Consider the following 17,648-nt stretch of genomic DNA (forward strand, 5'->3'; position numbering starts at 1 on the left):
AGAATGGTACAACAAATAGACGAGTTGTGACTTAATCTGCATTAAGGAATCATAATCTTCTAGAGACATTAGCTGCAGGCGTTAATTGCAAGTGTACTACAGGAATCCGTTAAAGATTTAGAATGATCAACGCATACTCTCGCCTTGTAGTTCTTCACCATCGGAAACTCTTGGTTTTCCAACCCTAGTAAATATGCGATTTGGCATGCTACTAAGCGCATATGGACGACGACACAAGGAGGCACGGGAAGACAGGGACATGGGGCTAACATTTAACAACGTGTTTTATTTCCGGTTACCATGTCTTACTTATATCCTGAGCCTCGCGCATCGACGAACGGGTGCGTATTAGCATTACCACATCTTCAAGAGCAAATAAATAAAATGCAACAAATATTGCAAACAACACTTGGGGGAAGAAGAGAACGCTGACGCTTTCTCAATTTAGGCACATGCGCCAAAATTCAAATTCTTTATTTGGCAATGAAATAGATGGCTTCTAACGCAAGCATCGTCACCTCTGACGATCCAGCCTGCTCCTAAATTCAAGCGAGTTAACTTGCCTGATTATATAGAATTTCTGACGCCGCCTATTCAGACTAGCGAACGTCAAGAAACAAAGCGGCCGCAGTGGCGACTGTCTCATTGTTGGCAGAACTTTGCACGTAGTTCAGATTTGACACGGACTTCTGGTCACACATGCTATATCTCAGCCGTCATCATAGACTCGTCGTGCATAGTAAATGGGGTAAACCACGTGGGTGAAGCCATCGATGTTCACGTGCATGCGACATTACGTGCGGTAAGTGTTACATATACGAACTTCTACTTTCGAACACCAGTTCATCTGCTCAAAAAAAAAATAATCTGTCACTTTTGATCCGGTACAAGCATCCACAAAATGCAAGGTGCAGTGGCTGCTCTTGAATGCACTGTAGTCTACAATCCTCTTATAATTACAATATAAGTGACATATGGGGGCAAACAGCTATATTGTCATAGACTGCGTAAGATTTGGAGGTGCGATACCATTAAGTAATTGGGGACATTAAATAATAATTAAATTCTTGAGTTTTACGTACGTAAACCGACGATATGAATATGGATCACGTTGAAAAGGAGGACTTTGGTAGTGGAGGACTCCGGTATAATTTTGGCCACATAAGGTTCTTTAACGTGCTACGAATGTATGGTACACGGCATTTTTTCGTGTCCCCTCTTTCGAAATTCGGCCACTGAGGCCGGGATCTGATCGCGCGTCTGCGGGCTGCGCGGCGCAATGCCATAGCCACTATGGTGGGGAGAAAAACTGTGGGAGGCAAGAAAAATGTAATGGAGATGTTGCCTGCGAGAAGCCCTGGTCCTGCAGTGGACGTGAACAGCCTGATAATGATGGTTACTGGTGCAATGATTAATATAATTATCATCTTTTATAGAGGTAGGAGGCGTCGAATCAACCTGTTTACTACCAAATTCAAGAGCGCGGGTTGCGCGTAAATGTTAGCAGACATACGCTGCTTTTTCCAGCTGACCCAGCCACTTCTTCTTCACGCTCGCACTGGCTATGGTGTTGGACTGCTGAGCACGAGGTCGCAGGATTGAAACCCGGCCACGGCGGCCGCATTTCGATGGGGGCGAAATGCTAAAACACCCGCGTACTTATATTTAGCTTGTTGAACCCCAGGTGGTTGAAATTTCCGAAGTCCTCTACTACGGCGTGCCTCATAATCAGAAAGTGGTTTTGGAGCATAAAACCCCATAATTTAATTTTTTTTCTCGCTGCCACAAGCGCCTGCTCACAGTAGGAATATTCCCAGGTGATCATCGTAGCCGGCGTTAGAGCACCATCTTCCGAGGCCAACCATTCTTAACGGCACAGGTTCATTGCCATTCGACAAGTACGCATACTGCAAAATTGCTCGTACGCAAGGTGTTGCAATGATGGTTGCTTCAACATGGTCTATATTTTCATGCAGATCCGGAAGTCTGTAAAGTCAACATTATTACATCTTTGATATTTTATTGAGATAGCAATTATATAGACACTCTAGGCGCATTTTGCCGTCAGCGTCGTCGTGGTGCGCCGTACGTTGTATGCGCAAGTGCGAGGGCAGCAGACGATCGCGACGCAATCTCGCCGCCCGCGCAACGGGGGTGAGAGCGGGGAGGAATCGCGCCGTCTTCTGTCGCGCGTTGTGGCACCCAACGTTGCGAGGCAACAAGACGGGGGGGGGGGGGGGGGAGGGTGTAGTCTACTCCAGCTCCAGCTGTTTATGTGGCTGGTGTGCACGGTCGCGAGGCCTCATCTTGACAGCGCTCTGCGTTGCGGGCAGAGTCTCGGTGCGTTGACGGCTCTTAGCTTTTTGCGTGCTGTTTATTCTCGGCACGCAGTTTGCGCTGAAGCGATAAACTGCACGAAGGTTACTTCACTCGCTGCTGTTACGGCGCTTGCTCAAGCCAGCGCTTCGACAGCGAGTGTCCGCGGTCATTGAGTGTCATGTGTTCATGTTTGCTTCTGCGCGCTGACAATATATTTTTAAACCAGTTAGTAAGCGAATGTTCGCAACATTTAACGCGATAGGGTTAAGGAGCCCGTGTAGTGGAAATGCAGCGTCGACATCCCGCGTCGGCGTCCGGCGTCGTCACCGCACAAAAATTTCGTTCCACGTACGCCCAGGTCTTCCATGTGACGCAAGGAATTGACTGAACTAATTGAAATTCTCAAGCTAATATACGTATAAAAATCATAAAGTACGACTTACACACAACCTACAGACATGATAGCTTTCAGATTGTAATTGGACTATAAGAGAAACAATAATTCTATTACGCGAAAACTCAAAGAAACCCTTTCACACACAGCAACCGGCCATGGAGTCCGCCATTTTGCGCGCGCCAGCACGATGGCTGTCTTGTGGGCCACGGAGCGACGCGCCCAGTTGCTTGCAACACCCCCAGCTGGCGCTCGCCTCCGCCGCATCGCGGTCCACGCAAGAGGGCGTGTTTTTACCACAAAGCACGCATTCGTGCATAGTGTTCGTGGCCAAGGCTTCCCGGTAAACGTTACGTTTACATACGCTCCAGTGTTCGGGAAGCGTGAGAAGCAGTCCGGAATCTCCGAATGCCATCGCGCTCCACTCTTAGGAGCACCCGAGCTAAAGCTTCCTCTTATCTAAATACATGTAAAAGGAGAATTCGTTTTTCTCGGCAACCACTTCACCAAATTTGACTGGATTTGCTGAATTTAAAATACAAACTTAAAATCTAGTGACTGTTGCTTTCGAATTTTTGAGTTATGTCATCAATTTTTTACAAAAAATTGACAAAAATTGCAAATTTTCAGAAAACGAAACTATCAAGCTTACAACTCTTTAACTCAATAAGAGAAAATTATATCGCAATTATGTGAATTGTATCTGATAGCACATCTAAAGGGGACAAAATTTATGTGTTACACATAAACCTCAAAAAATGTATTAATATGTAATTACAACTTTTGCAGAACCCTCGTAAACAATGTAACAAATTGACGTAAGATGTAAAATGACATATTTGTCCGCTTTGAATGATCTAATGGATGCCGTTTACAGAACCGCGATATCTGTTCTTGATGCAGAGCTATTAGTTTTTAAACGTCATGCTTCTATTTTTTTTCAAACTTCGGAATTTTTGAAAATCTTTCTAACAAAATTCAAGCCCTAAATAAAAATTCTGCTTCCAAGAGTCACTAGAATTTATCTTATTCTCTCACATGCAACAAATTTCATATAAATCGGTCCAGGGGTTATCTCAGAAAAACGTTTTTGCGTTTTTACATGTATTTGAATAGGCCGCGTCGGAGTTGGGCCCGAGCTAAAGCTTCCTCTTAAAGGCGAAACTTAAGCGTCCTCCAATTTTTTTTACAGCTCATAATACTGCTATCCTTACTGCTTATAGCTGTCTGCTAATTTGTTGTAGCAATCGATGCTTAGCCTTCCGGGTGAAACTGCGACTTTTTTTTCGAAAGCCGTTTTTGTTGCTCGCAGTTCTTGCAAACCTGGAAAGCGCATTCCATAATTGCGATGACAATGAAAATTTACGTTATAGTGGATTTTTTTACGTGTAACATGGAGAAAAGAGCATTCTCACCTTTACGACATCTACACCGTATCCTCATCTGCAGGATAGCCATCGGGGGCCCTCTCTTGGTGTTTTCCTTCTTCTTCCTGGCTCTTGCAACTTCATTGGGCCTCGTGTACTGGTACAGAGACTGCGACCCGCTCTTGAGTGGTGCCATCAAAACCTATGACCAGGTGACAGTCACATTATGTGCTTTATATTATCTGCGCTATTCTCAACTGGTCTTTCGCTTTGTTATCGTAAATACTTTTCTTTCTGTGCGCAGTGTCCACTAAACTTGATTCCACATACCGAGAATGATATGCATGGAGAACAGGTCGAAACCGGTGATGAGGCGGTGAATAGACGTTCACTTGGTACACAAACATGCTGTTACCCAGGCGCACGTGCAATACGCGATGCTTCCAATTCTACAGCTGCACTATTCAAAGTTCACCTTCCCATATATCTCGTCACTACACAGGCATTGCTAAACCTGAGTTTATCAGAACCTAATTGTGCTAGTTGGAGTCATGATTACCGTTAAGGAGCCAGGCACTAGATATATACAAAGGTGTCCTTAGCACATGAGCGTGCTGCTCTTACCCCAATGAACATAAGCATTTAACAGTGTGCCACGTTCTAAATCTTCTTTGGTAAAGGCAACATGTATATGCATATAAGTCAAAATGTACAGTTGGTAACCTGATGCGACATGTCCAGAGCTAAGCAGTGCGAAATCGCACCGACAGAACGACGCATGCAATGGATGGCCCCTTTTTGTGAGATCATGTGTATTTGCGATTCTGCTTTCTGAATATGTCATTGTTCAAACTTCTGTTTATAGGTCTGCATGTGCCATAGTTACGTCGAACAGTATAGTCTTGTCACGGTGACGCAGAGAATGCGAGCAACTCGCTGCGGTGAACTTGTGCGTCCTTTATAGCGAAGACGTGAAAAAAGTTACGGCATAACTGACCTCACAATCACTCACGACGATAATGCAAATAGCAATCGAGCGATGTAGCGACTGCCATATCCCTGAAGTCAGATATATTTATAATCTGCAGTGGTAATTCATCGACGTTCTTTGCTTCACCTATATGCCACGTACTCCGATATCGACTCTCATTGCTATGGCACTCGCTGGCCAAGCTCGCCCATTGGGCATGAATTAATGACGATGACTCTATGACGCCAACACATTGATGATGGAATGACGAATAAGGAATAAAAGTGATTGAACTACAAATTCGTATAACAACGACGGCATAACAAGAATGACATTCCGATTCTTAAATTATAACAATGGTATCACGACGACAGCGTAACGACATGAGGACAATGAAATGATGACTGTATGACAACGGCGGTGTGACGACGACAGTATGCCGACAACTGGAATAAGAAGCTCGAAGGACTGCGATGGCAAGAACAAGAAGCATGACGACGACCGTATATGACAACGGATGCATGATAGCGTCTCTCTGACGTCGAAGCAGTGAAGAAAGTAGCATGACAACGGTGGCATAATCATGACTGAATGACGACAGCATGGAGACAATGAAGAACAAGCAGCGATGTGGATGGACCGGCAAAAGTGCTATAACGATGACGACATGACCACAATTGGATGACGACACTGAAGGGTGACCACGGAGAAACGACAAGGTGACGTTGATGGCACGACGACAGTGGTATGACGATGACGTCATGAGTCGGATGTCGTAATATTGCAGTGAAAACGAATGCGCAACGACAGTGGGATGACGAGAAGCGTATGATGACAATGGCGTGGCGAATACTGTATAACAAAACCTTTGTGACGACGAGCGCGTGACGATGATGGCATGAGAAATCAGACGACGAAGCTGCGGTGATGATGGTGGCATATGCACGAGGACATTACGAGGAAGGTCAGCCAACGGAGGCATGATAGCGACTATGAACGATGACGGTATGACAAGGACGGCATAATTACGATTCAATCAAGACAATATAATTATAATCCACAAAAGAAGGAAAACTGACATAGACGGAACAACGACGGCGGTATGGGAACGGCGGCATAATGAAAATGGGATGACGTTGCTTGAATTTATGACAATATTAAAACGACAGTGAATTCATTGCATCTGCGTATGCGCCTATACTACGCCGGCAGGGATAAGCACTGCCCGTTCGTCTCGCATTTCAGTGCTTTGCGCAAATGAACCCCACAATATACGTGAAGTTCACTATCTCCAGAGAGCCAGGTGAAGGTGTTCGTCTGTTGAGATGCGTCACGAATCATTCACAACTCATGCCGTCATCGTTGGAGTCAATAAGGTTGAATATGAATGGCTTGACGGTTTGGCTTTGCACGCTTGAAACAAAGCCACTCTCGTTCTTGCGTTCCCTTAAGGTAATGTGCGCCAGCGATGCAAAGGGCCGTGGCACTGCCTTCGTCAGACAAAACGTCAGAAGGCCGTGCCACGGCCGAAACGTTAAAACAAGAAAAATGCAATTTTCGTAAGTGTGCTCATTCATTTTTTCATTCATTCATATATATATATATATATATATATATATATATATATATATATATATATATATATATATATATATATATATATATTGCCACGAGGCACTGCACTTGCGAACGTTGATCAGAGGACAGACCAAGACGATGATCGCCGATAGTCTCGTGCGTTGGCTCCATCTTGGTGCCTATCTTCTGGCTGTCGTATATATCTTGTAAAGATATTGTCAAGCGTCTTCGCTCCCCGTAAGAACGCATATAGGAGACTCCGTATTAAATTCGGCCACCTGGGGCTTCCTGTACCATGCACCCAATGCACGGGCATTCTTGCATTTCGCCTCCATCGAAATGCGGTCGCCCTAGCCTGGATTTGGTCCCCCCGGCACTCCGGCGTAGCAGCCGAATGTGAAAGCCACTGCGCCACCACAGCGAGTGTCAAAAAGTAGCAGACCTCTTCATATGGTTCATGTGCGTAGATATCTCTCTTTATTGCTGAACTCTACATTTCTTGGGGAACTTGGTGTAATGAACGTTTATTTCACATCGCATCGAGGACAATGAATTTTTCAAACTTTCGCTGACCGCACTTTGGGTCGCGGCAAGCGTTATTAAGCGACACCCAGTCAATTGGGCATACTGAGTCATTTTAAAAGATACACTGAGGAACGTGAAAGCAAAAACTACAAGCACGCAATGCGCTCATAATAAAACAGGTTATTTCGGCCCAAGCGCTGGAGAAGCGCGTCCTTTTTTTTTCTAAGATGGTCTTAACTGTATCGTTACATGATGTACCTTTATCTTTGACGTATCTTATGGTGTGCTGATGATTATATGAGAAGTCTACTTGTATCCTACATACGTATACAATTTGACATCCCTGCCTTCTCTCTTTCTTTTCTCCTCGTACACATGTGACGGTATAATTTCCTACTTGAACGATTGTGCGTGGGCCTAAATAAATTTCCTTCCGTCTTGAGAACGATGCATCCTTCTGGTTCTTGGCTTTTTTTGTTTTTCTTTTGCGCATCATCTACAACGAATCGTACCCGGCTTGCCCAACTTGCCGTCGTTCAACAGCGTTTCAGTGTCGCTTCTGTGGTTTTAATTTTTACCCGTCTTCCTTTTGTCTCAAAGGTGAAGATTACGGGTTAAGTATTTAGGGGCTTAGTTACCTTTATTATCGGAAATATACTCACTGACCATCCGACACATACCACTAATGCACATTAGACTTTGTGGCACTGAGACGGAAAGAGCCTAATTTAATGCACTCTAACCAGAAGAGTGAAACAGTAAAAAAGATTGCCGATGTCCTTCGAACAAGTTAATATAAGGTGCTTCTGACAGCTAGTCAACCAGTGCATCTTCTTGTTCAAGCTGATGCTAAGTTTTCAGTTATTGTGCTCTCAGAATACATTGGGCAGAATATCGATTTCTACAACTTTTGCATCCACGGCATCTTTTTCTAAAGTATGTCTGCTACTTCGAAAGTCATAATCGGTCACCTAATTGAATGTCCTACCAAAAGGAGGAAATTGTAACACAACAGGTCTCTGTACCAGCCTGCTTCATGACATCCCAGAAACATTCATGGTACCATAGCATATACTGCATCATATATGGTTTTCCTGGCTAATATTATTCAAAAATTGTGACTTCGCTTATTTAGAAAAATTATGCTCTCTCTTTTTATCATACGCAAGATCGTTCCTCATTACATGACTGAAAGACTGGCCAGAGTAACGATGCTACGAGGTTTGTTTCTGGCTGGTCTTATAGGAGCTTCTACAAGGTAAGATTGTTTTATTTTAATTTTTTTATTTCAGAATTACTGCGAGCTTTCAGCGAAAGCCTTAGGCGAGAGTAGAAAGCGCGTAGAAGAAGAGCGAAAACGCATGACGTAAAAAATAACCAGTCCACCAGTACGTGAATAAAGCAAAAAATACATAATAGAAGAAAAAATCGAAGCAGTCTAACAACACGTGAATATAAGAAAATCAGACGTGATCAGCCCGCTCGAGGAGCTGGCCTGTGGCGAAAAAATGGGTCGAATGACCTGCACATACCCGTACACTGTTCGTACAGTAATTGTGACAAAAAGTAAAAAATATAAATAAAATAAAATAAAAGGCATATGTATATAAGACCAAACGCACTAAGATAATGAGCGCTACAGGACCACCACAGGTCAACAGATTAAAAAACGGCGATTCAATCTGATTGAATGACACGAAAACGGACCGATACCCATTCAGATAAAGAACTACAAAATAAACAAGTATAGAATAACACTGGGAATAAAACTAGACATAGTAAACCACAGCGATTTAGAATGCTAGACACCACACGCGAACTGATTAAAGACGGTGTCTCAATTTTGATAAAAGATTCTTGACAGTCGGGCATTCCACAGTATCAGCAGGAGGTGTATTCCACTGGCTAACTGTCTCAGGAAAGAAAAAATTCTTAAAAGCGTTAGTTTTACAAGTATATTCTTTCTGTTTCTTTTTTGAATAATTTCCGCGCATAATCCGCCGAATAGCAGGTTCGATACATAGGCTGGTACTTATTCCTAGTTTATTAAGGTATAGAAGATGCATATACTTGAGTCGTTCATGGAAGCGTTGTAACTCTGAAGGATCTAATTTCGGTTTTTGTGCGAGTGCGGTTGACAAAGTGTGTCAACTGTATGAATTATATACGAACCTCGCTGAATTTTTTTTTGATATTTTCGAGTTTGTTAATTTTAGACTTCGTATACGGGTCCCATACAACTGAAGCATATTCAAGTAGTGGCCTGCTGAAGATCTTGTAATATAGAAGTTCTATCTCTTGGGTCGACTGCCGAAGGGTTCTTCTCGATTAGCCGAGTTTTCGCATAGCCTTCTTTTTTCCAGTGTAACGCGTATGTTCATTCCATCTAGGATCGCTGGTTAGAATGACGCCTAAGTATTTAGTAATTGGTACAGATGATAGCAAGTGACCATTAATACAATATGAAAACGTCAGGGGGTGTCCTTTTACATGTTATTGTCATTGCTACTGTTTCTTTCAATGTTTATTTTCTTTTGCCACGAGCTGCACCAATTTTCTATTTTAGGTAGCGATGAATTTAGTAGAGACTGATCATTTTGATGCTTAATTTCTCAATAAATTATGCATTTCTCTTCAAAGAGTTTTATTTCGTGGGCACTTCGATCACAATATCAATAATGACTATTAAAAACAAAAGATGCCCAAGGTAAGAACCCTACTGGTCAGCCCAACCGTACCAATTTGGAGCTAGAATATACACCTTCAATTCGCACACATTGACGCCTGAAGGAAAGATACGCTGCCATCCAGGAAAACAATGTGTCATTTCTAAGTGTTGGTTTTAATTTTAATAATAATTTCTGGTGGGCAACACAGTCGAGTGCTTTTTCGAATTCTAAAAGGATAATGCCTATTTGGCTGTGCTTGTCTATAGCTGCGGCAAAGTCATGTACTGCCTCAAGTAGCCGCGTGACCGTAGATACACTCTTGCGGAAACCGTGTTGCCGAGAATCTATTAAACTGGGCTTTCCGAGAAAACTAGTTATGTGTTTAAAGATGATATCTTCCATAATTATTCCGCTGGGGTACACGAGAGAAATTGATTGGTAAGACGCAAGAAGCGATTTGTTTTCTGCTTTTCGTATTGGTGTGATTGTCACGTTTCCAATCATTTGGAAGTGCTGCTTCTGACAAAGATTTTCAAAATATAACGGTGAGGTACTCAGAGCACCATTCTGCATACCTGAACCGGAAGGTACTTGGTGCACCCTCAATTCCTTGCGATTTTTTTAGTGTAAATATCTAGTAATAGCGATGGAACACCTTCTTCTGATATACATATGTTATTCTTAAGTGGGTTGGTGTTATCGACTGTAAAGTATGGTTTTCTTCAATCGTCATCTTTATATGCGGAAAAGAAAATCTGATTGAAAAAATTTGTTATTTGAGATTTGCCAGTCACAGTTACATCTCCAATGCACATAGTGGTGAAGGGCTCTTTCCTAGAAGAAAAATGGCGCCAGAACTAAGCAAAGCAGGTGATGAAAGAAAGAAGTTTTTCATCGTTAAATTGTGGTATTTATGTGTTGAGCTTTGTATACATGCCTTAAGCTGTTGGCAAATGCTTGTAAGCTTCAGAACATTAGCCGCAGAGGGGGGTTGCTGGACGTGTTTTCTTTTTTTTTCGTTTTCTGTTTTAGGCGCAGTTTCTTTGGTGATCCAGGTGATCCAATTTTGCACCTACTTCGCACGCATTCATTCACACATTTTAGTACCAGATTTTTTTATAAATAACCACAGATCTTCGACAGAGCATGCGTCGTACTCATAACGGGAAGTAAAATCGGAAAAGGAGCCATCCAGCTCATCCAAAATCTCCATGTGATCGGCACGAGCGAAGTTCGGAAGTACACGATATCTTTCTTCCATTTGGTGACAGCGTTGAGACGTAGATTTAAGCATACCATCCTGTCACCAAGACAGGTGTTCTATAGGTATCTGTTAAAAGCCTGCAATCCAAACAATTCAGGTAAAGAATTATATTCTTGGAATAAATATTTAGCGCCCGTGAACAAGGACAAAAGAGAGATGACACCACAATACACCTAACTTAACTTGATTTCAGGAAGCACCCACCTATTTTACCCATTCACAGTGGCGCCACTTCATCCAAATCTAAACCAACCAAAAAAGCCGTCTCCTTATCCTTATTGCTGACAGTGAGTTGACAGATAACCATATATATTGCTTATTTCTCAGGTTTAGACTATGTTTTCGTAACCGGTCATTAAGACACCTTCCTGTCTCTCCGATGTAATTTTTCCCACAGGACAGCAGGAGCTCATAAACAACAGCTTTTACGCAACCAACTGGTGCTTTAGGATGATTCGTAGACCAGTTCGTAGACCAGTGCGGATCCGTTAATCTACATATCTTTTCGAGTTTTTCGGGCGATGAAAAGACCACTTTTGTGTCCGCCCGGCTAGCCATTTTCTCAAGACTATGTGCCGCTCTATCCAGGTAGGGCATCAGCGCTACCTTCCCTGTGCGTTTCGTCCGTTGCTTTGCCGCTTCCCGAGTGTGCTGTCTGACCCGCATCTTTTTAGCAGCCCCTCTAGGACCGACACTTGCACTGACTCTGGAAACTCTACTGCTAATAACATTCCCAACTGATCCTTAAGACTCGTATAGATCTTATTGGGGCAAGATTTCTTTAATGCATTTCCAAAGCACAAGTTGGCAATGCTCCTCTTGACGAGCTTCGAGTGGGCGGACCGATACGGCAACAGGGGCATATTAGCTCTAAGTTTACCAAAGATAAAGATATGCGAGAGATTATTGAGGCTCAGGCGATCTGTCAGAATAGCGATACGTGTGTTAGTGCGCCTTCGGTTGAATTCTTAGATAAGGAGACGGCTTTTTTTGGGGGGGGAGGGGGTTAAAATTTGAATAAGGTGGGGCCACTGTGCATGGGTTAAATAGATGGGTGTTTCCTGAAAATCAAGTTGTTGAATTTAGCGCAGTGCGGTGTCATCTTCCTTCTGTCCTTGTTTGCTGGCGCTAAATATGCTTTCCATGTCATTTTACGAACACGCCCAAAAATGGCAACACTGAAGTATATTCTGCCTCACGCATCATTTCTTGTGGCGCAGAATAATCCTAATGTCGCTGTTGTATTCCGCACCCAAGCAAATGTCTAACAGATTGCGTTCTTTCGAAGAGCGTACCAGGGCGGAAAGTGCTCAAAGATATGAAAAGATTATGACGCATGCCGTAGATGGAGAATGACCGGTTAATTTTGAACCAATGGGATGCTCTACCGTAAACGCAATGCAACGGGGGGAAAAATATTTGTTAGTCAACTCTGAAACGATCCATTTTATTCTGGTATGTACGTCTCCTTTACGTATGTCTATTAAAGATCGATATGTACCTGCTGTTCGAACTAAATGTCGCAATGAGTTGGGAAAGAACAGAGGACGTTGCACAAATGAAGCCCACTCTATTCTGATAAGCCTTCTTCCCGCAAGTCATGAGCATTGCTTTTGTAAGTTTTACGCAAATAATCTTTAATTATCCCTAAATACCTTTGATATACTTGATGTTTCCATAATGTGTCAATGCGAAATTCGTGAACGATGAAAAGAAAAAAAAAGACGCAGTTTCACCCAAAAGGCGAAGCATCGATTGTGATAGCTAATTAGCAGACAGCCATACGAAGTAAGGATAGTACTCTATCGGCTCTATAAACTTCGAAACATTCGCTTACTAACTGAACTAGCAAGCATGGTTCCGGCGCGAACAAGGAAACGTGAACACCTCACGCTCGATGACCGCGGACGCTCGCTGTCGAAACGCTGGCGTGAGCGAGCGCGGCAACAGTAGCGACCGATGTGACCTGCGTGCATTCTATTGCTTCAACGCAAAGTGAGCGCCAAGGACATGCAGCAACCACAAAGGAACGAGCCACCGACGTACTCACCTAGGCTCTGCCCCTAATGCAGGACGCAATCAAGGTACGACCGCGCGCAGCCACCAGATGCGCAGTTGCTGCCGCAGAGAACCCCGCTTTCCCTGTCACCTCCCCTCGTCGCGTCGTAAGGTTTGGTGTTCGCGTGCGAAAGACGGCGCGATTAGCACCCTTTAACTTCGTAAAACAAAGCTTTATCGTAAAGTAGTGACACTCTTCTCCTCCGCCTTCACTCCTAGATTCTCCTCTCTTTCACGCTCTCTCCTCGACCGTGGCGCCGCCTACGCCGCTCGAGCGTAGCAGACGACCTTTCGCAGAGTGAGTGCACGCATTGCAAGGCGCGGTGCGCTTTAAGCGTTCGCATTGGCTTTCTAGCTCCGAGTAAATTCGTGTACAGCATAGAATTTCTATACGGACGCTTATACGAATTCAGTAACGGCGGCTTTTTTTCCTGTTTTGATAACTATATCTTTAAATAGTATGTGAACGAGCGCTAAAGTTGTGCCATGACGATACCGAATGTATCGCGTGCGCTACAATTAGGTACGCAACATTTGTTAAGTGCGTGTCGCAAAACGTTGTTGGGAATCGTTGTAAATGACGCATTACCTCCAGCAAGCCCTCAGTAGCCCAAATAATTCGTGCCGTTCTTACCGTGTGAATTCGTGGCGCGTATCAGCTATGACGTACAAATGCCGACACAGGCACGAACACTGGCTGCTCTTAAGGTTCGGAAGAGTAATACAACTACAGTGCCACCAACGTACCTACTTGCCAATAATAATATATGGGGTCTTACGTGCCAAAACCACTTTCTGATTATGAGGCACGCCGTAGTGGGGGACTCCGGAAATTTCGACCACCTGGGGTTCTTTAACGTGCACCTAAATCTAAGTACACGGGTGTTTTCGCACTTCGCCCCCATCGAAATGCGGCCGCCATGGCCGGGATTCGATCCCGCGACCTCGTGCTCAGCGTACCTACTTGCCAATCTTCTAAGCACGCACAGAGCCTCAGTGGTGGGCGCTGGTGCTATTATGTTTCTCGCACCTCAATGTCGACAAAAATACGCGCGGTCGATGATTGAGTCGGGATTCTGCGTATATAGAAAATGAAAGCAGTTATTATTATTCGTTGGCGAAACGGGAATGCAGTAACAGGTCTTCATTCGCTGTCAAACGAATGCATTATTTTTTCAGGTTAGTCACTCATCACGAATAACATTTAATCGTGCGTTAGCTCATCCGTTAGGTAGTCCGTTCACGAACTGACGTAGATGTTGTGATCCGAGTTTCACTAATGTGTATGCATTGCGGACGGTCCCGCTCGCTCCCGAATAAAATTTCCCAGGTATGACTTTAGTGAAGTGATAACCGCGCAAATGATTACCGCGCTATGACGCGGTCATTCACATTGAGGTACCATTTGTTGTCTCATTACGTGCGTCTCAGAGCCATAGCAGAAGAACCAGCTATTAGACAGTTTTAGCAGAGCGCTTGGTTGCGCTCCGCTCCGCACACCTTTCACGCGCACTGGTGGCTGCATAGAATGCATTGATTTCCCTTATCTAACAAGCGCGTCTACCAGAGACGCCACTGACGTGCTCTCAGCTTGGCGGTAAAACGATTACGAAAGCAACTACACGCTCCCTGACGCACTGCTAAATCAGGTTTCTAGCGGAACGTGGTCAGCGTCCCACATTCCGCTGCCGCTATGTCTGCTGTGCGCACGCGCGTCAGTGCTCGAGGTAGCGTTTTGCTGAGCGGCTGCGTGCAAATTGTTGTGATAGGCCGGTCTGAGCGGAGCGGACCGTAAGCGCTCTGCTAAAACTCTCTAATAGGTGAACAAACGAGTAAGCGAATGACTAAACGAAGGAGCGAACGACGACTAAACCAGCCAGGGAACGCGAGGGCTAGCGCACGTTTTCTTTGCTAGTGCTCCACCGCCGCATCTTAACCTACACACACGTTCAAGCTGACACGAATGAACGCGTACGTGTTCGGCGATGAACGCGGTTTCGCGAGAGCGTGCGCGCACACTTTTCCTGTGTAACGCAAATGCACGGGCGACCGCCAATGACGAACACGAACAAAAGAGGCAAGCAAAGTTATTCGCTCTCAAAAAGGCTAGTTAGTAACCACAAAATGCAGAGTTTCTTTCCTAAGACGAGTTTTCACGCTCAAGCCTCAAATTTTTTCAAGAGGAATGCGCTGAATCCTAAAGGTTTCGTAATCACGTTTTCGCACGCAGTCTTGCATGCCCGCGAATTCAAGCCTGTTGGAGTACAATACGATTAAGCGCCCCAAATACGACGACGTACTATTTACGTGAACAAAGTACACGTCGACTAGGTCTATATCATCAGAGACTCGTAACTACCTCGTACACTCGTGTGGAGCGTGTTGGTCTGAAGTTCTCCCTGCCAATCAATGAATCATGTTTTTCTTAACCCATAGCGCTTACTGGACGGTATCGAGAAGAGCTTCTTGTGCTTTCTGAAACTATTTTTGCATACGAAGACGCAGCAGGTTATGGTGATCGAAAATTCTGTGAAGCGACGTCGCACTTGCCACAAAACTTAGTTCAATGCGTTCGCAAACCAAACAGCACAGAATAGCAACGGCGACAATATGCGCTCCTCACCACTCCGCAGACACTTCTCAAGGGGAAAGGGTGCTGAAGTGCGACTGCAAATAAAGCCCCTTGAGGGGCTTAACTGCAAACAAACGAAGCCGACGCAAAAGCCCACGTGATGCCGTTAGACCAATAGCGACGCGGCGTCGGCCAGAGCGCGCGAGGTGCAGGCGGCATTCTTCAAGCCTTGGCGCAACTTTACGAAGTTTAAGTAACGTTGGTTTAAGGGGCTTCAGGCGCACTTCCTCTTCGCATCTGCCCTTTCGCGTGAGCGAGATCGAATGGTGATAGTCAGCTCCCCGCACAAGCTTTCACTCAAACACATAGCGTAGGGCGCGCGGCAACGGTGTTAACGCCCTTCCACTTTATAGCGAACGTCACAGCGACAGCAGAAATGCGCTTGGAGTGTCCACATAATGCTTCGCAATTTTAAACCAAGGCACCGTTTAAATAACGTACGCCTTCTATGTATTTCTGCTATCATTGACGGGCGGAGGAGTCGTTCCGTAATATTTATCAAGAAAGAGCGTAGGTTAGGGCGTGTTGGTATTCCATAACTGAGGTCTTTTAGCGCACGAAAAGGGACGAGAGACAGTGGCTAGACGCGAACACAGCGCTTTCAAATTATGCACAGAGCGCTTATCAAATTATGTCCGTTTTACACAGGGGGAGTCAAAGCACAGAATACTTATAGGTGGCTTTAAATGCGCTTACCTGTCCTATGTGTACATCCTCCACAACTCTTGCACTGATACCTTATCTATAGGAAGGTAAATAAGGTTGGCAAGTTGAATTTATTCAGGTATATACTTGCGCCCAACGAAGATATGCTCATGACTAGCATGAAGAAACCTATTTAAATATGGTGGTGCCATTTGCACTGCTTCCCTGTTACTTTTTTGTAGCATTCGGGGACATTAGTTGGCGAAGCCGGCATATGATAGATAGACGGACAGACAGACAGATAGATAGATAGATAGATAGATAGATAGATAGATAGATAGATAGATAGATAGATAGATAGATAGATAGATAGATAGATAGATAGATAGATAGATAGATAGATAGATAGATAGATAGATAGATAGATAGATAGATAGATAGATAGATAGATAGATAGATAGATAGATAGATAGATAGATAGAAACCAGCCGGGGAAAATTTGCATGTGTGAGAGTTCGTCAAGAAACACAGCCAGCCAGAGGGGCACTAATTTTTCTTTTTTTGCCTGTTTTTTTTTTCATCTTCCACAGCACAGTTTCATCGGTCGTCAACTCACACGCAGCAATATTTTACATCGACGTCATCAAGCCGCATGTGAGGATGACAGGGCGGAAAGCTGTTTTCATCATGCGCGCCCTGGGTAACGTGTTCTTGGCTTACTTCAAGCTCGCTTCACTGTTCAACAACGCTTAGAATGCAGAAAAAACGCCTTGCATAATCTTGAAAGTGTGACGAAATTGCGCCGTTGTTCAAAAGGGCGTGGTTTGACATATGCATCTCTCACGTTTTGCAATACGAAATTCATGATCCCGATAAACCTCAACGTAGAAGTGCAACAACCGTTAGAGACACCTTTAGCTTGGGGCCAATTTCGAATTTCCTATAGACATACGTATAGAACTTAGAAATACTAATGGTAAGATAGCCGCTTGGCCAAATAGAATATGTTGAATTTAAAAGACAATGTTAAATTCTTGTGACTGTCCGAAGAAAAATCTTGATGTTTGGCCTGAAATGTTTTTTCCTTTTTATTCCTGACTCTTGGTAAGTATAAAGCAATGAAGCATGAAGTTGACGAATCCGCATCTTGAAGACTTAATATACGAGGTTACAATGTACTTAAAATGGTAAAGTCTTTTAAAAGGTTTTGCCATACTCCTACTAACA

At 44.1% G+C, this 17,648-nt stretch overlaps 1 protein-coding gene and 1 long non-coding RNA gene across 6 annotated transcripts in view; one reads left to right on the plus strand and one right to left on the minus strand.

Annotated features, from left to right (window-relative positions):
* The window catches only part of LOC135903198 (uncharacterized), a 49,716-nt gene extending 35,317 nt beyond the window's left edge, over positions 1-14,399 (minus strand). Inside the window, exons 1-2 of the long non-coding RNA XR_010564749.2 lie at positions 13,137-14,399; positions 4,129-4,282 (exon numbers count right to left, since the gene is read on the minus strand). This is a non-coding gene — a long non-coding RNA (uncharacterized lncRNA). The remainder of the gene's footprint in view (positions 1-4,128; positions 4,283-13,136) is intronic.
* The window catches only part of LOC135903197 (putative sodium-dependent multivitamin transporter), a 198,636-nt gene that overhangs the window by 169,172 nt on the left and 11,816 nt on the right, over positions 1-17,648 (plus strand). For all 5 annotated transcript variants that reach the window (XM_070533662.1, XM_070533660.1, XM_070533663.1 and 2 more), the window contains 3 exons: positions 4,163-4,292; positions 8,323-8,411; positions 17,012-17,121. In XM_070533662.1, the coding sequence (XP_070389763.1) occupies positions 4,163-4,292; positions 8,323-8,411; positions 17,012-17,121 (329 nt within the window). The remainder of the gene's footprint in view (positions 1-4,162; positions 4,293-8,322; positions 8,412-17,011; positions 17,122-17,648) is intronic.

Source organism: Dermacentor albipictus, chromosome 2, assembly GCF_038994185.2.
Source record: "Dermacentor albipictus isolate Rhodes 1998 colony chromosome 2, USDA_Dalb.pri_finalv2, whole genome shotgun sequence".
In the NCBI taxonomy this organism is placed as follows: Eukaryota; Metazoa; Arthropoda; class Arachnida; order Ixodida; family Ixodidae; genus Dermacentor; species Dermacentor albipictus.